At 25.7% G+C, this 27,856-nt stretch overlaps 3 protein-coding genes across 5 annotated transcripts in view; 2 read left to right on the top strand and 1 right to left on the bottom strand.

The window, feature by feature from the left end:
* Positions 1–12,021, bottom strand: part of LOC122497805 (dual specificity tyrosine-phosphorylation-regulated kinase 2-like) — a 45,407-nt gene extending 33,386 nt beyond the window's left edge. Inside the window, exon 1 of one of the 2 annotated variants that reach the window (XM_043605105.1) lies at positions 8,884–12,021. In XM_043605105.1, the coding sequence (XP_043461040.1) occupies positions 8,884–9,933 (1,050 nt within the window). In that variant the 5' untranslated portion in view covers positions 9,934–12,021. The remainder of the gene's footprint in view (positions 1–8,883) is intronic. The other variant, XM_043605106.1, reaches the window with a different exon arrangement.
* Positions 12,022–12,308: 287 nt separating this feature from the next.
* Positions 12,309–15,765, top strand: LOC122497806 (microtubule-associated proteins 1A/1B light chain 3A-like). Its single transcript, XM_043605107.1, has 4 exons — positions 12,309–12,481; positions 13,232–13,394; positions 13,741–13,928; positions 14,451–15,765. The coding sequence occupies exons 1-3, from the start codon at positions 12,439–12,441 to the stop codon at positions 13,907–13,909; spliced, it is 375 nt and encodes a 124-aa protein (XP_043461042.1). The 5' UTR covers positions 12,309–12,438; the 3' UTR covers positions 13,910–13,928; positions 14,451–15,765.
* Positions 15,766–20,534: 4,769 nt separating this feature from the next.
* The window catches only part of LOC122497803 (nuclear receptor subfamily 2 group C member 1-A), a 68,684-nt gene continuing 61,362 nt past the window's right edge, over positions 20,535–27,856 (top strand). The window contains exon 1 of one of the 2 annotated variants that reach the window (XM_043605099.1): positions 20,535–20,768. In XM_043605099.1, coding sequence (XP_043461034.1) covers positions 20,715–20,768 — 54 coding nt within the window. In that variant the 5' untranslated portion in view covers positions 20,535–20,714. The remainder of the gene's footprint in view (positions 20,769–27,856) is intronic. The other variant, XM_043605100.1, reaches the window with a different exon arrangement.

Raw genomic sequence — 27,856 nt, 5'->3', positions numbered from 1 at the left:
TTTTTTAAATATAGAAAATGAAATTTGTCATGTAGTACCGCGTCATTCCTCTCACTCGTTTAATATTATCCAATATTTTTGCTGTGGGTAGAGATATTGATTAATTATTGTGATCAATATTTAAATTAACATCTCTAATATTAATTTCTTAAGTTACTTTTTAAAAAATGTTATTATTTTGCGTTAAAAAAATTAAAATTGAGACATAAGCAGAGATTCACAACCTAAAGCGTCATTCCTCTCACCCCTAATAAAAACAATATTAATATATATAAATTGATCGCAAATTTTTTTCACATAAAGTTATCCTTTATAAACATGATAGGGCATTCTAAGCTGGAGGAAAATTATTTGTCAATTAAATAAAATTAAAAAATGTTGAAATCGTCATTCCTCTCACCCGTCATTCCTCTCACTTTTTTGAATAAAAATTAAAAATTGATATGATTGTCGGTTGTTTACAAACTGCCAGTGAAAAGTGAACCTAAAATGTATGAAAAATAATTTTTGACAATTGTTTAAAGAGATTTTTGATAACTGTAAGTATTTCAAAATCTATAAAATTTATAGATAATATTAATAAATTATAATTTTTAAATAATTTTTTGTAAATAGAAAAATATATATAATAAAAAACGCCGGCGCCAAATTTTAACCTCTTAATTTTTTTGAAAATTTTAATTTAAAATATATAGTTTAAAAGCTAAAAGTTAGCATGATCATGCTATAGAGGTGGTAGATTTTTGAAAGCTCAATATAATTGACTGCATTAATCCATAAATAATAATTTTTTTTCTTTTCTGTTTGTAACTCACAAAAAGGAGTATTTCGGGAGAATCACCCATATTCGATTTTTTTTTATTACAAAAAGAAAAAAAATGATAGTGATTTTTGAAATTTTTAACAAAAAAAAGAAGAAAAAACGTACAATAGTGAAAAAAGAGGTGCATTCAAAAATTAAAATCTTTTATATATAGTGGGAATAAAAATTCTTCTACGGTTGTAAAAAGAAAAAAAAATTTGTAATGAATAATACAATAATAAATTTTTTAATTGTTTTCATTTCAATTGCAGCGAATTTTTTTAATTTTTAATTTATTGAACTTTTTAATTAGTTAATTTAATTATTTATTAAATTTTTAATATAATTTTAATTTGTTAGATTTTTAATTTAGTTTTAATTGTAAAATGTTTTAATTTAAATTCAATTTGTTGAATTTTTTTCTTCAATTTCAATTTCTTTACGAAAATACATCGTTAATTTAAAATTTTTCAGAATAGTTTTTTCAAAAATAAAAATTATTTTTTTTTGACAAAAGATAATAATAATAATAATAATAATAATAATAATAATAATAAAAGCAGTACAAGAAATTCATAATTATATTATTTATTAGCCGTTGTAAAATTTTACTGAAAACAAATTAAACTTTTATTTATTTGAATAACCAAAAAAATGTATTCAAGAGTCAAGAATAAAAATTTATATTCACTCTTATAAAAATTTTTGAGAGAGAGAAAAAGAAGATTTCTCAGTCCGATATCTAAAAGACAAAAATATATTTTCTAAAAAAAAACTTTTAATAAAAAATTTTTTTCGCCTCTATTAATTGCGTATTTTTAAATTCCGCGTGTTAGTATCGATTTTTTTAAACGTAAATTCGCTGTCAGTTTTTATAAAAAGAAAAAAATTCTTTTTAAGTATTCTTGTTCAAAGTAAAAAAAAAATTTTTTTACATAATAATGATAAGAATAATATTTGTAATAATGATATAATTTATTTTATTTGTAAACTCATTAATACTAAATAAAAAGTAATAATGTAATTTTTTTTATTTATTCATTAATAATAATAATAATAATAATAATAATAATAATAATAATAATAATAATAATAATAATAATAATAATAATAATAATAATAATAATAATAATAATAATACATTATAATAATCGTAAGTTTCCTTTCCGTTAGCAAATTATCTCCATTCATTTGTTTGTTTTGAAAATTAATTTTTGTGGGTTAAGTATTGGCTTTTTTTATATTTTTTTAAAAATCTGAAGAAAGTTTTTTGACTAATTTAAAGATTTCTGAAGGTAAATAAGAAAAGTTTGAAGATTTGTCGTTTTAATCATCTAGCAGCACTGTTATTGTGTTTAATTCAATTTTTAACTTTACAACCATCATTTTCTCTAAAGGTAAATACTTTTCTATAATTTAATGTCTATAATTTAATGTTAACATTATTTCAATATTATTAAAAAAAGTTATTTGATATAATTTACATTCAATTGAATTATATTTTTTTTAATTTCTTAATTACAGAATATTTAGTTTTTTAACTTTTTAATAATTTTTTAACTTGCAAAATTCTAAATAATGTAGTTGTTAAAAATATAATATTTATTTTTCATAATTTTTGACAGATTATTATTATTATTTGAAATAATTACTATATTATTAAAGACTACAACATAAATTTAAATTATTAAATCTATATTTTACAAAATAGTAATTTAATACAATTTTTATTTCTTATAATTTTTATTACATAAAAATATTGTCTAATATGTTTATTTTATAAACTTTTAACGTGTTTTACTTTTTATGTTTTTAATTAATACGTGATTCATAGAAAATTCAACAAATCAATGAAAATCTATATTGTCAATTTTTTCAGTTAAAAATATTTGGTTGGTAGACAGTTTTCCCAATAGGTTTTTTTTCCAATGGACGTTTTTCCCATTAATAATTTTTCCCAATAATGGGTCGTTTTTCCCAATGAACATAATTCCCAAAAAAAGTATATGGTGATAAAGAAAGTATCATACAGGTAAAAGTGGATCATATAAATGATTTATTATTATTACAATAAAAAAATTATAAATAGTATGGAATTTAAAATTTTTTTTGGAATTTTGCCTGTTTTTAAAGATTTTTGAGAAAATTTTGTTCTAGCCATTGTTTAGGAACAGTAAAAAATTTTTTGACTAACAATTGTTAGTAAACAGAAAATAAAGTTCGCTTAAAAAATAATTTTTCATCTGGGTCAAAATTCGTGAAGTGGGCAACTAATTTTCAGTTGGTCAATATTTTTCATAAAATTTATGTTTTTCTGTTTGAAATAATAAATAAAAAATACAAGTTGAACAGTTTTGCAAAATTCGTTTTTTTGTTGTACATATTGTTAAACAAACTTTTTTGCATGAATTTAGAAAAGTTTTTTTTTTAAATAAAGTAATAGGTAAAATTTAATGATTTTTGGTATGGTTATATAAAAATAACACGATTTTTGATTAACATTTTTCATTTTAAAATTTAACGTAATTTGATAAAATTATAAACAATTTATTTAAACAAATGAAAATAAATGCAACTTCTCGATCTGTTATTTTATTTTTCAAAATTGAATATTGTTCCTTATTTAATGCCCAAGTATTACCAAAAAGAAAAAATTGGTATTTTACATTTGTTCAAAAGAAATAAATAATTATGTTAATAATAATAAGCATTAAAAAATCATAAAATCTTAAAAATATTTTTTTTAGCTTCATTAATTAACAAAATTAATTATAAAAACCTATTAAAATAATGTTTGAGTGTTTCTGATGTATGAAAAAAGTATAACAATTTATTAAATTGTTTAAACAATTAATTGTTGTAATTTTTTTAAATCTGCACTTAGGGCTAAAAATTTCTAGTTTTTTCTCAATAATTGTGCAATTTGTCAAGAGTAAAACATCTGGTAATGATAAAAAATAAAGAATAAATTAATTAAACATTGTTTAAACAATTAATTGTTATTTTTCTCATAAAGTGTACTTGGGATTAGAAATTTCTAGTTTTTTCTGTATTGTGCATTTTCTTGTAACTACCACATTTAAGTATCAAAGAAAAGCAAAAAATTAAATATTTAAACATTGTTTAAACAATTTATTCTATTAATTTTTCAATTTACTGTACTTAAAACTATAAATTCCTAGTTTTTTCTTAATTGTGACATTTTTTATATAACTTAAACACTTAAGTGTAATAGAAAAACTAAAAATTTATTATTTAACCATTGTTTAAAACAATTTATTAACATTTATTTTATTATTTTTTTAAATTTAATTTTTTTAGTTGATTGAATTTAGAAAAAACTAGATATTTCTAGCTCTAAGTACACTTTATGAGAAAAATAACAATTAATTGTTTAAACAATGTTTAATTAATTTATTTTTTATCATTACAAGATGTTTTACTCTTGACAAATTGCACAATTATTGAGAAAAAACTAGAAATTTCCAGCCCTAAGTGCAGATTTAAAAAAATAACAACAATTAATTGTTTAAACAATTTAATAAATTGTTATACTTTTTTCATACATCAGAAACACTCAAACATTATTTTAATAGGTTTTTATAATTAATTTTGTTAATTAATGAAGCTAAAAAAAATATTTTTAAGATTTTATGATTTTTTAATGCTTATTATTATTAACATAATTATTTATTTCTTTTGAACAAATGTAAAATACCAATTTTTTCTTTTTGGTAATACTTGGGCATTAAATAAGGAACTATATTCAATTTTGAAAAATAAAATAACAGATCGAGAAGTTGCATTTATTTTCATTTGTTTAAATAAATTGTTTATAATTTTATCAAATTACGTTAAATTTTAAAATGAAAAATGTTAATCAAAAATCGTGTTATTTTTATATAACCATACCAAAAATCATTAAATTTTACCTATTACTTTATTTAAAAAAAAAACTTTTCTAAATTCATGCAAAAAAGTTTGTTTAACAATATGTACAACAAAAAAACGAATTTTGCAAAACTGTTCAACTTGTATTTTTTATTTATTATTTCAAACAGAAAAACATAAATTTTATGAAAACTTATTGACCAACTGAAAATTAGTTGCCCACTTCACGAATTTTGACCCATCTCCTCTGCTGATTATCGGCTGTGGCTACATTTATTAATAAATTGTGAATTAAATTCATTTCGATGACCCAGATATTAATTATTATTGTTCTTGTCATAGTTTAGGAACAATAAATAATTTTTTTTTAATTTAAAAATTTTCTGGAATTTTGTCTATTAAAGATTTTTAAGAATATTTTAACTTAAAATTAAAAAATGTTTTTATCTCATTGCCATATAAAAATCTCTAAGGAAGAAAAATTTTTGGTCTTTTATTCTTATTAGGTTTTTGGTATTTAGAATTTTTAAAAAATTTTTAGAGCTGAAGATTTCTGAAAATTTCTGGCCCAATTGTTATTGGGCCAGAAATTTTTTTAATTTTTGACTGGAATTTCATAAGTATTTACCTGGAAAATCCTGGAAACAGCCTAGAATTTTATATTTATCATTTTGTGGCAACCATGTTACTACATAACAATGAAGTTAGTTTATTACATCTTATATATTTACTACGAAGAAAATATTTTGGGAAAAATGTCCATTGGGAAAAAATAAAATTTTGGCAAATATGACCATTGGGAGAAACAATTATTGGGAAAAATAACTATTGGGAAATGCAGATTGGGAAAACTGTCCCCCTACCCCTACATCACATATCTATTCTCAATATTTAAATAATGTTAATGATAAATCGTCCAAACGCCCGTCCTGCCGGAAGGACGTTCCGAAAAAAAGGCTTTTAAAAAAGGGAATTTAACTTTTCTTTTCTGGCACTCCTTGGGATTAAAATAGACGAAAAGACGAAAAAATCCATATTTTTGACTTTTTAAAATAATAATTTAAACCATTTTTCAAAGCCTTCAAACTTGCTATGTTTTTAAACAGTGAAAAAAACATTTTTTCGTAAATTTAATGTAAAATCCCCAAAAATTAATATTTTTTGACCGGAGAAGTCTCTTTCTCTTCAGAAACGTTCAAAGAATGAAACCTAATTGTTTAATTAAAAAAGAATCATTTTTAATATTGTTCAGTATATCTGAGTATAGACTCAGGCGCGAGTCCCTTCGAAATTGCTCTATAAAATTAATATGGAAGCAGATAAATATAAAACTACATATATCGTTGGAAAGGTAATGAAACAAGCTTTCAAATGATGTAAATATCGAGTCTTTAAATTTATAAACCTGGGCTAGGTAGTCTCTTAAATAAAGCGAAAAGCGTCCTGCCGGCAGGACCGGGCTTCGTCATTCTGTGACTAAAAATTATGTGAATTTTTGGAACATGTAACTTCTTCAAACTACCCAGCCCTTAGTTTTGAACTTACAAGCTCGATATTTATATGCGCTGAAAGCTTGTTTCATTACCTTTCCAATGATATATATCATTTTTTATTTATCTGAATCCATGTTAGTTTTCTTTAGTGATTTCGAAGGGACTCATCTGAGTCTTTTTCGTCCTGCCGGAAGGACCTTGGACGATTTATCATTAAAATTAAATTATGGACACATACCTGCTGAGTAAATGATAATTATAAAGTTAAAAACTCAATTAAACAATCAATGTATAGAATTAAAATTTGGGGGCTATCATACGCCTAAAATTTACCTGAAATTTTTTTTTTGTTTCCAAAAATGAATTTAGAATATTTTTCTTTAATGTGATGCTTCATTATTTATATTATATCTTGTAATTAAATAATTAATGCAAATTATACTTAGTATTTTTACGACAGATAATTTGTTTTCCAAAAAAATTAGATTTAAAAGTTGTTTAACTTTATCATTTTTCAATTAATTTATAATTTTTTGCAGTATGTTAATTTCGAAAGATACGGAATTCTTTGTTTAAAAAGCTAAATGAATAATTATTTTTTTAATTTTTAGAATAATTTAAAATTTTCGTAATCAAAATTATTTTTAAAATAAAAGTATAAAATTTAGAACAACTTTTGCGAGATTCAATTTTCTTTGTACAACAAGAAAGTTTAACAGCAGTAATAGTATTTTAACAAAATTTATAAGATTCACTTGAAATTCGTTTCTAATGCGTTAAATTTGACATTACATTTTAGAAATATAAAATAGAGCTTCCATTTGTCTGACTTTCTTCTAAATTATCGGATTCAGTGATTTCTGGAGTGAATTTTGTAAAGTTTTGAATTGATTAATTTCTACATTAAATTCGTTATTTTGACTTTAGAAAATCTGATATGTTAATTTAATTATTTTTTTCGATGTGCACGACAAAAATATTTACCAGGATAAACTACAGATTTCACTTTATTATTAGCGAAATTTTTCAGTGTTTCAATTAATACTTTCGCTATTCTAGAGAAACTTATCGCTGTTTCAAGTAAAACTTTTTTTTAGTGTATTTGAATTTAAAAAAAAAATTAGAAGTTCAAATTTGTTAAATTTTTTTTTGTAATTTTAAAGTTTCAAAATAATACAAAATGAAAATTTAAATCTCTATAATTGTTATCTTCTTCCACCTTTAATTAGTTACATATTTTTGTTAGGAAATAATAATTATTTATTCAAAAAAATTTTAAAATAAAATGGCTTCAAATTGTTTAAAATAAGCAGTTCCAAACAACATGCCCGCGCGCTTGCGCGCGGATAGTGTGGCTAGTATTTATTAATTTCAACAATTAATATAACAGCATGAATAATTTCTCTTCAAATGAGAAAATGAAACAAAACAAAATAGTCAAGAATCGACATAAATTTTGATTGTTTGTCAATTTTCACACTTTTGCTATAATATACATGACTTCATACACTACTTTTAATTCAATGAAAATCATTAATAGCAGAAAATCGTATATGACGTGATTAATTAGATTTAGAGACAATGCTCACACGTCAAACCAATATTTCCAAACAAAAAAGTTTTCAATAGAGAAAAAAAAGTTTGTCTTTTGTTCCTCTCATTGTCTCTCAATAAATATATTCAATTGGTTTAGATTTTTAAATGAATCAATTTCCACGACCTTATAGTACCTACTTAATATAGTACTGCATACCAAAAAAAGATATTTTATTCTCTCACAATTAATTATTATTATTATTATTATTATTAATTCAATTAACAAAGAAAGAGATTTTTTTGGTTAGGTAATTTCAAAATAAAAATTATTTTTTCTCTATTTTCATTTTAATTTAATTTTTAATTATTATTTTTAAATTATAATCAATAGAAATTAATTTGTAATTTATTTATTGATTTTTAATTTACAATTAGTAGGAATTCCTTATAAATTAAAAATAATAATTTATTAGAAATGAATGAATAGAACTAAAAATGAATGATAAAAGTATTATAAAATATTTGTTTTCGTTTTCTGTTATTATTTATTATGTACCTATACAGTTTATAATAATATTATTTATTTATATTTTTCAAATATTTTTATTTTATTTTCTTTCTTATTCATAAATATTTAATAATTTGTAAATTTTGTTTATTTATTTATAATTTATAATTTACAATAACTTATTTTTCATCAAATAATCAAATAATTTTATTTACAAAGAAAATATGTATGTATGTCCAAAAAAATGAAATAAAATATAATCCCTCCTCCATGAGGAAGCAAAAATGAAATAAAAAAATAATTAAAAAACTGTAAAAACAATTTAGAAAAAGGAAATAAGAATTAATGAAAAGAAAAGTAGGTAAATACTATTTTGTAAAATAATGAATTTTTAAAAAAAAATTTCCAACTGATTTATTAATGAAATATACGCATTTAGTAATAATAGAGAAATTTTAAAATTCCTTGCAATGTTTATTTTTCGAATTATCTGTCATGGAGACAATCTTATTTATATTTTGAAAATAAAGCACCTTGATTGACAAGACAATTCATTTAAAGAGAATGACAACAATATAATGATAATAATTGAAAGAGGGAAATATTTTAGAAATTGAAATTATTTGAATTTGGAAGAAAGAAAAAAGTCGTACCTTAATTCCACTTCGTCCTTGTTGTTTAAGTAAAACATTCTCCGGCTTCATGTCGCAGTGAATAATTTTATTTTTGTACAAGGCTTCGAGGCACTGAAGCAATGAATGCGCAAATTTTCTCACCAGCTGAAGACTAAATCCTTGGAATTTATTTTTCTTAATAAGTTCATACAGATTGATACTAAGCAATTCAAATGTAATGCACATATGATTTCTAAATGTAAACGAGTCAAACATGTGAATAATATTCATTGTATTGTCCTTATCTTGTTCACGTAAATTTCTCAATATTCGAATTTCCTCGTGCGCCTGCCGATGAAACCTTTTTTCATTTCTCACCATTTTCAATGCAATGTGCTCTTGACTTTTGTGATCGTACGCCTTGACAACTTGTCCAAATGAACCTTTACCAATGACTTTTAACACTTCATATCTGTAGGCGACGTGATCGTGAATAATATGAATATATGAACCTTGATCATTGTCATAATCATTATTATTTGGCATGCCAATTATTCCTGGTCGCTTCTTGGCGTTCGCTCCAATAAAATAAATTTGTCGATAATTAAAAATCTCATGATGCTCGTATGCGGTTAATTTATTCATGTAAAGTTTCATCACTAATTCAGGTGTAACGGCCATTGTTTTTGGTTTTCCACTACTTGAATTGCCGTCCGACTGACCATTCTTCACCATTGGGCTGCTTGATTGACTGTTCGTTTGCGAGTAATTCGAGTTATGACTCGAATTGTGTGAATTGTGACTATTATGGCTGGTGTGACTCGCGTGTGAACATAAACTCAAGTTTAGACTTTCTGAATTACTCGTCAAATTTTGCAGGCTATTATTTGTACTTGATTCCAAAACAGGTAAATAGACTTCCTCGTGACTCCATTGTATCACAGGGGACTCGCCCTGTTTTAAAACCATACTCCCGGCTTTTAGGGGTGGCAGATGATTGTTTTCATTTGTGATATAAGTCTGCGTTGAGGCTCCAGATGGATTCTGTTTCGAAAGGGGCATCTCAAATGTTGAAATTAAACTTGTCATTTGAGACCATTGAGATCTCTTTATTTTCCCCTCTCCATGCTAAATGCGTAAGAGTTCTTCTAAATTTTTAAATACTTTAAAACATCTCAAATCCAATGTCCTTTCATTTGACACTAAATTCCTCTTCTTTTTCTTTGACGAATCCTTGAAAAAATCTCCTCTACTCTTTAAAGTATTCTCACTGCACTTGAAAGAATTTTCGTTGCTCTTTAAATGTACCTTGCTCTTTAAAGAATCTTTCTTGACCGTTAAAGAATTTTCCCTCCTCTTTGAAGTGCTTTTGACACTTGAATTCTTTTTCTCCCCCTCGAAACTTTTATTAAAATTATTTCTATCTTTCTGATTTGAAATGTGTAGACTAAAATTAGTTGAAATTATCTTGAAATTCTTTTGTTTCTTTGAAATAACATCAAAGTCACCTACATCACGTACTTGAACAAAATTGCAGGACATAGTTTAGTTTATCCTTTTTTTGAAAATAAATTAATTTCTTCAGTCTCTTTTATTTTGACGAATTCTCTTTAAATGCAAAGGGACTAGAAATATAACATCTTTTTTTAACAATAAGCAAACTAAGAAAAGACTCTCGTCTTCTCGTTTCGTCTCTTTATTTTAATTCTTTCTACTCTTTTTATAATTGAGCTAGCTTTCGAGCGTCTAATTTTATAATCTAGCGTGTAGAAAAGCAAACGCATCGTGAGCCGTTTCCTAACTAAAAGGTTGTTGGCACCAGACCGGGCAAGTTTGATGACTCTGATTCATTCAGTCGTCGTCGTCGTCGTTGTCGTTTCTCTCCTCCAAAAATGCAATTCCGAGAATTTGTATCCGCCCTTTGAAAAACCTCTTGATTTTCTCCTCTGATGATCGATCCTCGTTGGAGGTGCATTTCCCCTTGCAGGCCATGCAGTTCGTCTAACTTTTTTTTTCCTTTTCTTTTTCTCTTCTCTTTTTTCCCCCACGACGCCAAATAAACTCAACCACAATAATTAATTCACATTTAACTTAGAGACATCACTTTTCAACACACAAGGGATTTCATTTCACATCACTTTTTTCCTTTATCATCACATTTTTTCGTTACTTTTCATCACTCTCGTCGAAAATTATTATCGAAGAATATTTTACACGAGGTTCAACTTCCGTAAAACAGCTTTATACTGAAATCACTGAAATATACAACGAGCGCTCTGTGTGTTGTGCACATGTGTCAGAAATTTTCTTTTTTTCCCCCAAACAATTTTCTCGACTTTGTTTTCGCTGGTGAGATCAATTACTTGTCAGAATGGGTTGTTCACATGTAAACGATGTAAACACAACAAAATTCTATGTATAACTTTGTCGCGGAGACTCGCAAAGTATATAAGGAAAAATTCACTGGACGTCAATCGCACCAACTTAGTTTCACTAAAAAGAACTTACTAAAGAATTGGTAGAAAGGGCAGAGGAGGGGGTGGGGATGCATCTCGTGTGCTACAAGAATCTTATATATCACTCATTTATAACATTAAACTTTGTTTCTTTGTTACACACAAACCGTCACCATGTTTTATTGGTGTTTATTTTTTTCCTTTTTGTTTCCCCCCGATTAAAGCACTATATTGGAAGGAGAAACAAAGCAGGAAAAGGATTACTTTGGGAGAGGGAAGGCAGACACAAGGTGTCCTTTGCTTTTCGCGATTCGATTCTTGACGGCCGATGCTCCTACAGAGGGCAGTGATTCTTTATTTCTTTCCTTTCTTTCTCTTCTCTCTCAGGGAGAGAGAGAGAGAGAGAGAGAGAGAGAACATAGATTTTCGATTATATTTTTAATGTTTTCGATAAGAGATAATTTATTCAAATAAATTATAACAGAATTTGTATTCTGTATTTTGATAATGGAAGGTAGGACAGGTGTTTCCTGGCGGCCTTTTTCCAATTTGAGGTTAAATGCCCCGTTCTTTAAATGCTAAATTTTTACTTTATTCTTTGATTAATCTGTTAAAGTGTAAGCATTCTAGTCACGATTTCACTGGAGATATTAATGCCAATTCAATTATCACCAAGTAATGTGCGTTTTTTTTCAATAAAAAGCTTCAACAATTACGCGCTTTACATTTGCGCAAAAAAGAATGTGTAATGCGCATGTGCTTTAAACTCAGGAGCGTAACTATAATTTTCAACCCCTGAGAAATAAAGATTTCTATTTTCTTACTTTTTTAATTTTTAAAAACAAAAAATGTAAAATAACTTTTTTTTCTTTTCAAATTTCATTTTTTACGTTTTTTACAAAAATGTTCTCCTTTCAGGAAATTATTCTTTTTGTAACAGTGTTACCACTATAAATTAGGTCCTATCAAGTGGTGCCCTCTAGTTTAAAGTCGCTTATCTAACCTAACCTTAACTTTCACAAAGCGTCACTGTAGGTCAGAATTTTGACAAAACAAATAATCTTGCGTTTCACAGCTGACATCGAAAAAATTAAGTCGTAGTACAAGTTAAATTAGAAATTAAATAATAAAATACAAAATGACTTCGACAATGAAATCGTTCAAAGAAAGGCGAACATTTGGTGAGTTACACAAGTACAATAATTATCTACGAAAAATATTCTTACAAAAATATACAAAGAAAGCTTTCACATAATAAATTTCTTTTGATAACATTCAACACCAATTCTTATATTGACAAACGTATATATTATAATTTTTTTTCTGACACTAATTATGCGTGAGTTTTAATTGTTCTTCAAAATTTAATTTATCAATTATGTTTGAAACTTGTGAGCATAAAACATTGGACTCGTCTCGTATAGTTAAGTAATTATTTTGAGGCTTCTCTATTTTATGCCTAGAAAGTGACGGTTCAATGAAAATTCTAAGACAATAGTTTACTTTTTCCTTTTTATCTACAAAAATTATATGTTAATTTTATGTATTTCTTCAAACGATTAAATTTTTTAAAAGGATTTTTTAGTCTATTTATTTTTCTTATTTATCGATTATAGAAAAAGAATTAGATTATATAGAAAGAAAATATGAAAAAGTCAATAAAATGCAGGGAATTTTTTCCTTTCTCATTTTTCGAGAAGAGTTATGATTAATGAAACTGACATTTATTGCACAAGATTTAAACAAGTTTATCTATTATAATTAATGTTAATATGATTACAATTCCTGATAATTTGAACTAAAAATATCCCCGTTATACTTGTTCTCAAAATTTGAAAACAAACCATTTATTTACCAAACTTGGGTTCTAATTGTAAAAAATTAATTATACATCGAGAATTGAAATTTTTTACAATTCTAATGTTAATTAGCACAACGTGTAGCCGATGTAGAGCTCATAAAGAAACAGCATCCAAACAAAGTTCCTATAATTGTTGAGAGATATTATGCAGAAAAATTATTGCCACTACTGGACAAATCAAAATTTCTAGTTCCTGATCATCTACCGGTTGCAGAACTGATTAAAATTATAAGGTAATTTGTTCTTGAATTTAAATTTAAATTATTGTATGTATTTTATTTATTTTTATTATTATTAATTTATTTTCATTTTACTTTTTTATTTAAATTATTTACGTATAAAAAAATATTTTTCAAAAAAGTTAGAATAAAGAAAACAAATTATAGACGTTTGACAGTATGTATTTTCATTGATTGGAATTAAATTAAATTTCTCTAAATTTTATTCTAGTGATGGTTGTTTCAATTTTTGGAAACGAAATTCTTTTTTGTCCTTTCGTGAACTATTTGTAGAACTAATTTATGATATTTCATGACTAACGAGTAAATTGCGCATTATATGATAATTAAATTTGTGTAGACGTCGATTGCAACTGAATCCAACGCAAGCATTCTTTTTACTGGTGAATCAAAGGTGTATGGCGAGTGGTAGTATGACTATGGCTCAACTTTATCAACGCGAAAAAGATGATGATGGCTTTCTTTATATCGTGTTTGCAAGCCAAGAAGTCTTTGGTCATTTAGATTAGTCATTTTCTTCCAATAAAGGTAAGATAAAGCACTAATTTCTCATTACACAAATAGACAAAAGAAACATTTGTGAGTCTTCAATTATTTAACTTCTTTTTTTATTTGTTATTTATTTTTTAGTATTTAAATTCTTTTTTATTTAAACAATGTTCAAATGAACGAAACCATTAAATTTGATTTTATTTCTTTTCACATTTCTTTTTTAGTATATAAATTCTTGTTTTTTGAATAATTATATCCCTTAAGTTCTGAACTTTCAAATGAACAAAATCTATTCATTATAATTTATTATTTACTACTAATAAATTTATTTCTCCATGAATTAAAATTTTATTGCAATAATATTGCGTCAGGTTATATTACAAAATAAGTAATTCTAAATTTTCTAAATTGATAAATTTCGTTTTCGCCTTTTTTAATAGTAATTTTTCAAATTATTAATATTGGCAAAAGAGATTTTGTTTACTTGAACGTTCAGAACTTTTGAATCATTATTTGTCGATTTGTCAATTCTAAATTTCGAATATTCTCCAATTTCAGATAATTGTACAGTTCTTTAAATTGAAATTTGCTATTTGTCTGTCGGATGACAGTGAGGATTTCTGGGTGTTAACTATAATAATACAAGTGTTTTCTTGTAAATAAAAGGTGAATAATAATCCACAATTAATGGAATACAATTTGCTATCAGATCGCAAAAAAAATCTCTAGCAACATTATCGAAAGTGCAATTTTCAATAATTGATGCAAGAAATATATTCTGTTTTCATGGAAAACGGAAATTTTGTTAGAAAATTGATTTTAAGATAATGTAAGTAGTAAATTTAGATTATTACAGTGTGCAGTTAACGCACCCAAAAAATATTATATTTAGAGAGAGAGAGAGAGAGAGAGAGAGAGAGAGAGAGAGAGAGAGAAAGCATGAAACTGAAATAATTATTATCAAGACGTATCTTACAATAGATGCATAAAACCTAACTATGACTATGAATGTTTAATTATAAAAAAGGGATATTCTAAGAATTTTAGACTAGAGAAAAATAGTCGAAAATACAGTAGAATCCCGCTTATCCGACCTTCGCTTATCCGAGCTTCCGGGTTATCCGAGGCACCCGTTGCGCTCTGACCAATCCGCATTATCCGAGGTGCAGCTCGGATAATACGGAAAGTGCCGTGGCTTATGAACACATAAACTTGTTATAACACGATTTGTGTGCCCTACGGTTGCGAGTTTTGTGTGCATATTTCATTCTTCCATTCAAAATACATAAAAAATTATTAAAATTTTCAAATTCTTTATTTCATCCGTGTTATCCGAGTTTTCGCTTATCCGAGGTGCCCCTTCCCCACATTACTTTGGATAAGCGGGATTCTACTGTATTCCCATGACTTATAAAAGTCTATATATATATATATATATATATATATATATATAAATATAATGTATATAAAGATGTCCTCTTCGAAAAAAAGGAAATTTTAATCAGCACAAACTGACAAAATGCAGGAGTACAGATTAATCACAAAAGTCATGTCCTTTCCAAAATAGAAATTTAAATTTTAAAAGTGAGATTTCAAAACGTAATGTACCTGATAAACAGTCATTTTTTTCCTTTTTTTTGTTTTAAAGTATATATGTGAAAACTAGTACTGTAAACTTTGATCTGAAATATGCGCGATATTTACTCCTTTCTCGAGGATATAAACGTAGAGATTAATTTCGAAAAATTTGTAGATAAAAAAACTCACGTGTTAAGAAATAATTTACGATTTTGTATTCCAATATTCAGACTTTGTAAAAGATTTTCCCTCTCTTTTCAACACTGTATGCAGTTTAATATATGCAGAGGACACAGATTAATATTTTAATTTAATTCTATAATTAATAATTTTAATTTCTTTTAATTTCAATTTTCTTCTTATTTAAAAAACGAATTATTAGTTTCTCCATTGAATTATAAAATTGTTTTTAAACATTAATTTTTTTATTTTAAACAAATAACCTAGATTTTGTATAATTTTAGAATTCTAAATTTTGATTTTCAATATTATTTTCATTATATGTAATTAATATTTACCTATTGTGAGTAAAACGATTTTGTGATCTTAACGATATTTTTTTTTCTTAATTTTAATTCTAGTTTTTCCTACATTTACCAATTAAGAATTAATTATTAATTTGAAAATTGCGTTAAAGTTACTTTAATTTATTGACAAAATGTAAAACATAATCGATGATATTATTGTATGTATTATAAGATATTTGTGGAAAAAATGAGTCATTTTCTATATAAATGCATAATATGTGAATCGAATTCTGAATAAAAAGTGTATATTTTTTTATGAAAAAAAAATTACACCTTGTCACCGATAAATTACGTATACAATTCAGAGCAAGAAAAATAGAAAACTAGTATGAGAAAATTTTTCTCATATTATTAAATAAAATATAGATCTATTATTAATTAGTATGTTTAATTTTTAATTGAAATATATGTGACAATTAAATTAAAGCGCTGTAAAAAAAATTGTGTTCGTGTATATATTGATCTATATTCCATACAATATGTATGTTGTTCATTCTTAAAGAAAAATTATATAAAATCGACAACAAACATTGATTGTTTTGTTCTTTAAATATTGATTTCAATTTTCTTTCAATTTAATAACCGAAAATCGAGTTTCTAATAATAATTTAGCGGCAAAACAATTTTGCAGGGTTGCCACGCAACCTGGAAACCTGGAAATGTCAGGGAATAAAATTATATAAACCTTGAATTCTAGAATTCATAAAAAAATTCTGAATTTTTGTGTCCATAAACTATAAAATTACCACAAATTCTAATACAAAACCTTCATTTTTTTTCTATTTCTGACAATAATTTCTTTTAAATTAACTTTCAATTAAAAATTTTAAAAAATTTAAATTTTCAATGAATTTTATTACATAGAGTGTTTTCAGGACCTTAATTTTTGTCAAATAAAATTGTTTATATTGTGGCCTTGGGTCCAAAAGATTTAAAAAAGTTGTTAAAAATCAGCAATTATTACTTTATTTCATCGAATGCATTTTCACTGTGAACACAGCTAATGAATTTTATTAGAAATTTTAAAGAACTTAAATTTTTCAAAAATTTTAATAATTCTGATTCTTCTCAAATTAGTTTAAATTTTTTAATATACCTACCTATACATTTAATTAATTATTGAAAATAAAGGATTTATAGAAGAATTTTTGTTAAAAACACTAAAGAAAATTGAATTTTGGAGACGTTACAAATGATTGCAGAAATTCAATTATTTTCAAAATTAATAAAATTCTACGCAAACGTTTAATTATTTTCATAAACTGTCATAAATAATGAAAATTTTACAGAAATTCAATTCTTTACAAATGTTTTATAAATTTCTTTGCAATAATTCAAGTATTTAGGATTCAATTCTTTTTAATACAATTTTAATCGAATTTCTAGATAAATGAAATTATTCTTAGAAATTGTATTAAAATTCGTCAACAAAATTTAATATTAAAAAATTTTTTTTTTTAAATTCTTTATCAAAATTCCATTTTTCGAGAAACATTCAATTATTCAATAAATTATTTATTTTTCAATTTAAATCATTGAATTTTCGTACAATTTTTGAATAAAAATTTATTTCAGTTAAAATTTTAGATAATAATTGAATTTTGAAAAGGTTTCATAATTTTAATTATTATTTTTGTAGAACTAATTTTTTTGAAAAAGTTTAATTGAATTTCTTTTTAAATTATTTGAAGTTTTTATTATCTAATAATTATATATTTAATTGAAGAATTTCCTAATAATCGAAATTTTGTAAAATTGAATTGAATTTTTGAGAAGTTTCATAAATGATTGCATAAATTAAATTATTTTCAAAAGTAATAAAATTCTTCACAGAAATTCAATTAGGTATGTTCTAAAGTAATAATAAAATTCTTCTCATCAATTCAATTATTTTCATTAATAATATCATTCTTCACGGGAATTTATTTATTTTCAATACAATTTAAATGAAATTCCTCAAAAAAATTCAATTGTTTTTAAAAATTTTAATAAAAATTCTTCATAAGAATTGAATTATTTTTAATACAATTTTAACTAAATTTCACGAAAAAATTTTAATTTTCTTTGAAACAAATCAATTGTTTTCAATAAGTAAAATAAAATAAAATAAATTTCTTGGCACGAAATTCGCGAATTCAATTATTTTCAAAAGTAATAAAATTCTTCGGTGAAATTTTTCAATTATGTTCAAAAATTTTTTAAAATTCTTGTCAAAATTTTCAATTATCTTTATAAATAATAAATGTATAATAAAATTCTTTTCTAAAATTCAATGATTTTCAAAAGTATTAAAATTCTTTACAGAAATTCAATTATTTTTAACAATTTTAGTAAAATTCTTGGCAAAATTTTAATTATTTTCAAAGATTCTTCGCAATGATTTTCAATATCTACTATTTCAATCAACTTTTCAGAAAGAATTCAATTATTTAAAAAAAAATTTACTAAAATTCTACGCAAACATTTAATTATTTTTACAAATAATAAAAATTGCACAGGAATTCAGTTACTTACAAATTTTTAAATAATTTTCTTCGCAATAATTGAATTATTTTCATAAATAATAAAATTTTTTACAGGGATTCAATTATTTTCATAAATAATAAAATTTTGTTTAGGAATTTAATTATTTTCATAAACAATGAAACTTATCGCAGAATTTAAATTATTTTTTATTCATCAATTTCTCGAAAAATGTAATTATTCTTAAAATTTTTATTATAAAATTCGTCAAAAGAATTGAATTATTTAAAAATTTGTTGATAAAATTCTTTATCGGAATTCAATTTTAAGAAAAATTCAATTAGTCAATAAATTATTTATTTTTGTATTTAAATAATTGAATTCTCCAAGAATTTTCTATTAAAAATTGATTTAAAACTGTATTTCAGTTAAAATTTTTAGATAATAATTGAATTTTGAAATAAGGTTTAAAATTAAAATCTTTGAAAATTTGAATTTTTCATAGTTTTAACTAACAATTTAGTACAATTAATTTTTATGAAAAAGTTTAATTGAATTATTTTGAAACTGTTTGAAGTTTTTATTTTCTAATATAATTATATTTAATAGAGGTGTGCAAAAAGCTCGAATAATTTCGGGTACTCGAAATTTTCGAGTACTCGATTTGATTCGAGCCCATGAGAAAATCAAAAATTTTCTACTTCAATTTTTAATTAAATTTTTTTTTGTATAAAATAGTACATTGTACAACTAGTGGCGAAAGTGTGATTTTTCGAGAGTGAAGTTTGCGGCTCGAACGTAGCGAGAGCAGCAATCACTCAAGAAAAATCATTCTTTCACCACGAGTTGTGCACTACGTTTTCTCCAACGCCTTGCGAGGAAAGGTTTCTTCGTGAGTTTCGTTTAATTTTAATTTAAAATGTTCTTATGTTTAATATAATAAAAGACGAATGTTTTGAGTGGGGAAGAAGTTAGATACAAAATAAATCTCGGTCAAAGAACAAGAAAAAAGAATAAATTCATGATTTACTTTCGCCACGCCAAATTTACTTTCGCCACGCTAAAAATTACTTTCGCCACGCTCTTCAGAGCAGTTGAGAAAAGTTCTACTTTCGCCACACTTTTCTACCAAGAAAAGTACTCCTTTCAGAGCAAGTGTTGGAGAAAATATTTTTTTTAATTTAAAAGCTCGAATCAAATTGAGTACTCGAAAATTTCGAGTACTCGATACATCGAGCCCAGCTCGGGATCGGCTCGGCTATTCGAGCTTTTTGCACACCTCTAATTATTTAATGGAAGAGATTCGGAATAATCGAAATTTTATAAAATTGAATTGTAAACAAATGGATTTGAAAATTCTCAAAGAATAACTTTTTCAAAAATTATTAAAAATAATTGAGTTAAAGAAGAATTTTAGTTCGAAATTCTAGAAAATAATAATTGAATTGAAATGATAAAAATAATTTTGAAGAAGTTACAGTAAATAATATTCTTTTAATATATAAAATAATTATTCCTTCATGTTTTATAAAGGTTCGAATTTGAATATTTTGAAAATCCTAATTCCGTTGGAAAAATAATAATGATTATAAATTTATTTAAAAAAGAAGTTATTGATGTTTTCGAATAATTTTACAATTAAAAAAATTTGCAAATAAATGTAATAGAACATTCTTTGACTATCTAATTTCTTTTATAGTGAATCAGAATAGTTTTGAAAGCCTTGAAAGTTAGGGAAAAGTCATGAAAAAAGAAAATTAAATTTTTGTGGCAACCCTGATTGAGTAATAAATAAATATTATAAAAATTATATCAAAGTTCCATCTTTTATAAAAATTTATTAGTTATTTAATTTGGTAAAAAATAAATATAGTTTTAAAAACCTGTAAAAGTCAGGGAATTTGAAATGAGTAAAAGCGTGGTAACCCTGTTTTGCTAAAAAATATAAAGAAAAGCTGCAAAAGTTTTTTTAAATTCGCCGCGCCATTTTTGTTTGGGATTAGTTCACGTTCCTGACACATGATGCTGAATTGAAATTCCTATTCAAAATTTTCGATCCTTGTTAATTCAATGTGTCAGAATTGCTCGCGACTTGAGCGAGAGTGAGACGAAAAGTTAAGAGACCTGTGTGTGTGTTTATGTGTAGGATAAAAAAGGGTAAAGGAAAGGTAAAGTAAAGGCTGCGGGAAGAGGTTATGAACTCTAACCCACAGATGATTGAGGAGGAAGAGGAGGAGGCTGGTTGGTAGCAGCTATGAACTGTCCAAATGAGGCATGGCCAGATCAGTCATCGCTTCTAAATATCAAGGTAAGGTCAACAATTACATTTAATATCATATTTTGCCCATCTAAAAGTTCATTTTCCTCTATATCGCAAAGTTTTACGCGTTCAAGCAAAATGCTTTCGTAACCAAGACTTGGGGCCAAGGTTCGCCCACTCGTGTGTGCACGCCCCGATTTTCAACTTGTGCGTTCAAAATCATTGCGGGAATTGTATATATATAATTATATATATATATATATATATATATATATATATATATATATATATATAATTCACTTAAAGTCAGGTTAATTTTTTACATTTTTTCCGAAAATTAACATCGCCCGCGCCTTTTTTTCTGTTCACCTTTAATAAAAAAAAGAGTTGAAATTTAATTTGGATATCAATCTGTCATGGAACTAAAACAAATATTACGAAAGTTGAACAATTTTTAAAAATCTTTATTCGAATTAAACCAAATTGCAAGTAACATTGCAACAAGTGTCAAAATTTGACGCATTGACGTTTCGTCAACACACTGCTGTCGAACTAATTGTTCCTATTTTTTTGTTTTTTTGAGATTTATTATGTTCTGTTTATATTATATTATTTAAACGAAGTGGCTATTTCGCCAGATGTCGGGCGAAATAAGAAAAATTTTTTATTTCGCCCGTTGTAAAAATACACAGTGTCGGGCGAAATAAGAGAAATATTTTATTTCGCCCGTCAGAAAAATGTATGAAAATAAACGGGCGAAATAAGAGAAATAGTTTATTTCGCCCGTTGGAAAATAAAAATTTGCTAAATTAGAAACTGGCGAAGTAAAATAAACTAGGTTAAATAGGTGGGAATTTTGAACTAAGTAAGTGCAATCGGAAATTGAATTTATTTTTAAATTATAAGATTTATTATTTATATTTATTCTGGACAATAAAAATAAACTCCTCCTATTTTCAAAAAGCAATTTAATAATTGTTAGTTGAGTTAAATTAATATTTGAAAAATAAAACATATAATACCAACCCCCAAAGAAAAAATGGATGTTTTAGACCAATAAAAATAATAAACAAACTCCTCCCATTTTCAAAATCAATTTTTCTATTTGTTGGTTGAGTTAAACAAAATGGAGAAAAAATTAATATTTAAAAAATAAATCATATAATTCCAACCCGCAAAAGGAAAAATGGATGATTTAGACCAATTAAAATAAAATTTAAACTCCTCCTTCTTAAAGAAAGCTATTTTTTCATTTGTTGGTCCAGTTGAAAAAATGGAAGAATATTTATAATTTTAAAAACATAAAATTTAACAACAACCTCTCTCAAAAAAATAGACTGCTATTAGCCAATAAAAAAAGATTCAAACTCCTCCTATTTTCAAAATCAACTTTTTTATTTGTTGGTTAAGTTAAACAAAATGGAGAAAAAATTAATATTTAAAAAATAAATCATATATTTCCAACCCCCAAATGAAAAATGAACGATTTAGACCAATTAAAATAAAAGGATATGACAAAAAATTTAGATCATGTGTGTTAATTGTACAAAAAGAAATAAATATTTTGATTGTCAATTTCTTTCTCGAGGATTGATATTGCTGTTAATCTAAATAATATTAATAATAGGTAATATTTAAATTATTTATTTTATTATTAAATAAATTTTATTTATTTTCTACAAAGAAATAAATAAAAAAAATAAATCTTATAATTTAAAAATAAATTCAATTTTCGATTGCACTTACTTAGTTCAAAATTCCCACCTTTTTAACCTAGTTTATTTTACTTCGCCAGTTTCTAATTTAGCAAATTTTTATTTTCCAACGGGCGAAATAAACTATTTCTCTTATTTCGCCCGTTTATTTTCATGCATTTTTCTGACGGGCGAAATAAAATATTTCTCTTATTTCGCCCGACACTGTGTATTTTTACAACGGGCGAAATAAAAAATTTTTCTTATTTCGCCCGACATCTGGCGAAATAGCCACTTCGTTATTTAAACATTGACATTTTTAAATTTATATCCAAATCAGTTTTATTTGCTACCATAAAAAATTATAAGAATAAAATAATTACTATTCTAATCAATCTAAAATATAATTGTACTTATTAGCATCGATAGAATAGATAAAATTGATAATAACAATATAGTTAAAATAGATTTCAAAAAAGGAAAGAAAAAATTGCTCAGATATTTGCGTTTTAGCCGGGAAATTTTTTTTATAAATATATGTCACCTGTGAGTAAATGCACCGAACGAGAGGCACAAGTGGACAAGGATAACCTTCGGATCCTCAAACGACCTTTACCTGTAGAAATCAACTACAGACACAAATTCTTATAAATCAACACTCTTTATCAATGTGTTAGTATTTCCCCCCGAGAGAGATTTAGAAATGACCGTTTAAAAGGTTACAATCCGGTGAGCCAGCTTTTCTGGCCTCTTTGACTGTTTTAAAATGTTTCTCAACCAGATTCTCAATTTTTGTTCACCACAGAACGGAAATTCTAAAATGTGAAAAGATAAAAAATAAAACTTTTTTTTAAACTGCGGCTAAAAGATCATTTTTGTTGGAAAATTCATTTTTATCAATTATAACCGAATTTTTTTCTAACTAAACAATTTTAAATTATTGGCAATTTATTATTATTATTATTATTATTATTATTATTATTATTATTATTATTATTATTATTATTATTAATATTTTCTTTAAATTTTAATTTATTTTTACTTTTTATTTATTTATATATATTTTGTTTATTATTATTATTATTATTATTATTATTATTATTATTATTATTATTATTATTATCTGATAATTATAATAATAGACAATTGTTAATTCGCGCATTTTGTGGAAAAAAATGTATATTTATTTATTTAAGGAAAATTACTTTCCTTAAATATTTAGTTACGTGTATTATCAACCTACTCTTACTCATGCAAACGTGCTTAACATTACCTCTATTTATCGAATCACACTGATAATATTCAGGGTATTGTTTTTATCAGTTAAAAAGTCTGCTTTATCCGCGTCTCGAGTTACCCAAGAATTTTATTGTAAAAGGAAAAAATATTCAAACAATACAATAGAGATGAGAATGTCACTAATTTTTGTGAAAAAAAGGTTTTTATCCCACATGCACAAAAATGGCGCTTTCTGATAGCAGACGACAGGGAGGAAAGTCATTCATTTCTTCGACCGTATGAAAATGGAGGCTGTGTTCTCCCAAGGGCAAGAAAATTAGCTGTTCACATGCATTTTTCTTGCCCATGGGAGAAAACGGCCGCCATTTTCACACAAGTCGAACAATAGGCCAGTCGGTGAGTGCAAAAAGTGCACATAAGTGCAACCTGAAAAGTCGAAGCAGTTTCTTGTAGTTTGAGGGCCCCAAATAAGAGCCCCATAGTTTGCACCACATTTCCGTTTGCGAAAAATGGTGTAAACAATCGTCAAAGTTCGAAAAACATGGTTTTTCGATGACTGTTGCTTCCGGTTAAATTTTAGGGAAAAAAGTTGTGATTGAAAGTTATAGAGCTTGGAAATAGCTTTCAAATGATTGGTCGCAAGTTAAAAAAGCTTAATTAGTTTAGTTGCAAATGAATTTAAGCCATTAAAAATAGCACTTTTTTAATTGTTTAATAACTTTGTTAATAATTATCGAATTTGTTTCTAACTTCCCAGAAATATTCCCCTTGCGAGGCTGAATAAATCCCAAAAAAATCAACTTGATCGGGTAAATAGTTTATGCATAATTCCATTTGTTAACTAAAAACATGTAATTTTTCAACGGAATTTCCCCACTTTTGGACCTGCGAATTTCGTTTTTTTTTCTTGGAGAGTACAGTTAAGGAGTCTAACTTTCATTCCATTTAAATGGGAAATTAATTTTTACATAAAAAAATTAAAATTAATTATATATATATATATAATTAATTTTAATTTTTTTATGTCATAATATTATTTTAAATTCAATGGAATTATATGTACGAAAAGAATTTTTTGTCAAATATGATAAATAATAATTAAAAATTTGTTGTTAAAAAAAATTTTCTTTTTTATTATTAAAAATATTGTATTTTGAAAACATATAAAATTATTTTTGGATTCAGCGTAAAAAAAGACATCAAATTAAAAAAAGGAAGATAAAAATCGGTAAATAATTAACGAAGTTATGACCATTTTTGCAAATTTGAACGGCTGAATTCAGTTGTGGTGGCGAGAATCACGCTCCTCCGAGTACCCCCACTCCGCCGTTCAGAGGTTGAAAAATGGATACATTTACTTTTACTTGTTATAAATTAAAAATAAATACACAAAACGTTATGTTTAATTTTTTTACATAAAATACATGTATCAAACTGTAAGTGGTGCGAATTTCAATAAAAAACATTAATAATTAACTTGTCAGGAATTTTTTTTTAAAAAAAAGTTAACTCTCCACCTCTTGAAGTTAGATCGGATTTTTTTTTTTGGAAAAGTTTTGTGAAAACAAATGAAATCAAATGCCCTTTACACGAAATCGATAAAGTGAAAATTGGCCGAGTTATTCCATTTGTTTATGTCAAAAAAACATACCCTTTTTTAACGTCTATTATTATGCACTTAAATAAAAAAAATCAATTTCCCATTTAAATGGAATGAAAGTTAGACTCCTTAACTGTACTCTCCAAGAAAAAAAAACGAAATTCGCAGGTCCAAAAGTGGGGAAATTCCGTTGAAAAATTACATGTTTTTAGTTAACAAATGGAATTATGCATAAACTATTTACCCGATCAAGTTGATTTTTTTGGGATTTATTCAGCCTCGCAAGGGGAATATTTCTGGGAAGTTAGAAACAAATTCGATAATTATTAACAAAGTTATTAAACAATTAAAAAAGTGCTATTTTTAATGGCTTAAATTCATTTGCAACTAAACTAATTAAGCTTTTTTAACTTGCGACCAATCATTTGAAAGCTATTTCCAAGCTCTATAACTTTCAATCACAACTTTTTTCCCTAAAATTTAACCGGAAGCAACAGTCATCGAAAAACCATGTTTTTCGAACTTTGACGATTGTTTACACCATTTTTCGCAAACGGAAATGTGGTGCAAACTATGGGGCTCTTATTTGGGGCCCTCAAACTACAAGAAACTGCTTCGACTTTTCAGGTTGCACTTATGTGCACTTTTTGCACTCACCGACTGGCCTACAAGTGAATGACTTTTACTCCCTGTCGTCTGCTATCTGAAATCGCCGCTTTTGTGCATTAGGAATAAAAAATATCGTAAGTAACACGAGAATAAAGGCAGCCAATTTCTTAACGATGATTTTTGTGACACTTGTTCCGGTCTCGGGGCGCCCTCGACCTCCACTCGTGTCACAAAAATCACCGTAAATAAATGGCTGCCTTTATCCTCTTGTTGCTTAATATACTATTGTATAGCATACCTGCCAGAAAAGTGTCACTATATACCCACGTCGAAATTATCAAATTTGGTCTTTTTTTCATCAAATTGAAGCGTTTTTATTGGAGAAGAGCTTTTTCCGAAACACGGATTTACTCAGAACTTTTTGAGAATTTATATTTCCGATTCAGAAAAAATTTGTGTCTTGAAAAACGACACTGGTCTTGAAAATTTTTTTAAGGTATGTACATACTACACTTTAGAATTTTAAAAAAATTTATTTTTTTTTATTGTATTTTTTTAACTCTTTACGGCTTCAAAAAACACCTCCTAAAGTATTAAATTAATAACCAATTGTCAATAATAAAAGTAAATTTTTCAAAAAGTATTCAATAAATATAAAGAGCCATTGACAAATTAAGTAAGGCTTTAAGGGGATGGTGAGGATGGTCTGACATAAAAGAAGTGGAGGGGTTCTAATTTGCAAAAAAATTTTAGGTAATTTATGGATGACCTCTATAACGATACATATATAAAGTTTAAACTCGTTTTTCTCAAAATAATAACGTTTTCTAAAATTGCGGACACTTTATCTCTGAATCTACTGAACCGACTTTAATAAATCATAGGTCGTTTTGTTTGTTAGCATGTCATGTGTGTGAATTCACCAGAAAATAGTCAAAAAATTAAAAAAAAACTTTTTTGCAGACTAGAAAAATAGTGAAAAACATGGTGTACACTGGAATCTAGATCGGTGAGCTCGGTATCGTTGAGACTCTGTTTACATAGTTTGTAGGCGAGGAAAGGTGGAGGGCTAGCGGGGACTTTCAAATGTCGATCAATGCCGTGCCTAATTGTAGAAGAAAAAGGTTCTCAGTGCCCGATGCTATTTATTTTATTTGATAACTTCATCATTATTTACTTTTTTTTCTTTTTAATATAAATATATTATACATTTTATTTTTGTATAATATTTTATAATATTTTGTGATTTATATTAATTTTCTAACATGAATTATTTTTTAAAAGAATCCCCGATTAGTCTCACCGATCTAGATTCCAGTGTATTTAGAAAAAACTTATTGAAACATCTGCTATTTTTTTATTTTAGTCATTATTTTATTTTTCATTAATGGTGGTGGATTTCTATGCAAGACACCTTCTTTTTTAAAAAGCAGTTTGGATTTTTGGTTTCCGATTTGTCAATCTTGAGATAAACTGTCCGCCATTGGACAATTAACTTTTTGGAGATTCGAATTTAATGCTATCTGCAGATTATGGTATTAAATAAAAATTAAAAACAAACAAACAATTTTTAGAGTTGAATATGATTCATATTCGACCAATCCTTTCCTAAAAAAGAAAGTTCGAGAAAAATCGAAGAACTAGCTCGAAACTCTATTTCTATTGAAACTCGAATTCTCTCGAAACTTTAGAGATATATCGATATTACGTCATCACAGAACTTTCTTAAAAAAGACTACGCACGCGTGAAATGCAGGATGACGTCAAACCAAGATAGAAAGATGGCCACTGTTTGTTTTCTTTTGGAATCTTATTTTATTTTCGGCAAATAATTGTTTTTTATTATTATAATATAAATAAAAGTATATTAAATGTTTTTTAATTTTGTAATTTTTGGGCTGCGTCTACAATGGAAAAATAATGTGTTGAATGTGTTATGTTGTAGTATTTCTGGTTAGTGCTAAATGTACGAGGTATGCACTTTGTAAACAAAT

Source organism: Leptopilina heterotoma, unplaced genomic scaffold (assembly GCF_015476425.1).
Source record: "Leptopilina heterotoma isolate Lh14 unplaced genomic scaffold, ASM1547642v1 Lhet_14, whole genome shotgun sequence".
NCBI classification, from domain to species: Eukaryota; Metazoa; Arthropoda; class Insecta; order Hymenoptera; family Figitidae; genus Leptopilina; species Leptopilina heterotoma.
The sequence above is the reverse complement of the archived record's forward strand: the minus strand, read 5'-3'. Positions and strand labels throughout refer to the sequence as shown.

Bases quoted from the DNA above. Each gene is read 5' to 3' on its own strand.
- LOC122497806 (XM_043605107.1), top strand. From the start codon at position 12,439: ATGACTTCGACAATGAAATCGTTCAAAGAAAGGCGAACATTTG. The intron at 12,482-13,231 runs GTGAGTTACACA...AATGTTAATTAG, and splicing joins CAAAGAAAGGCGAACATTTG to CACAACGTGTAGCCGATGTA. The intron at 13,395-13,740 runs GTAATTTGTTCT...AAATTTGTGTAG, and splicing joins GAACTGATTAAAATTATAAG to ACGTCGATTGCAACTGAATC.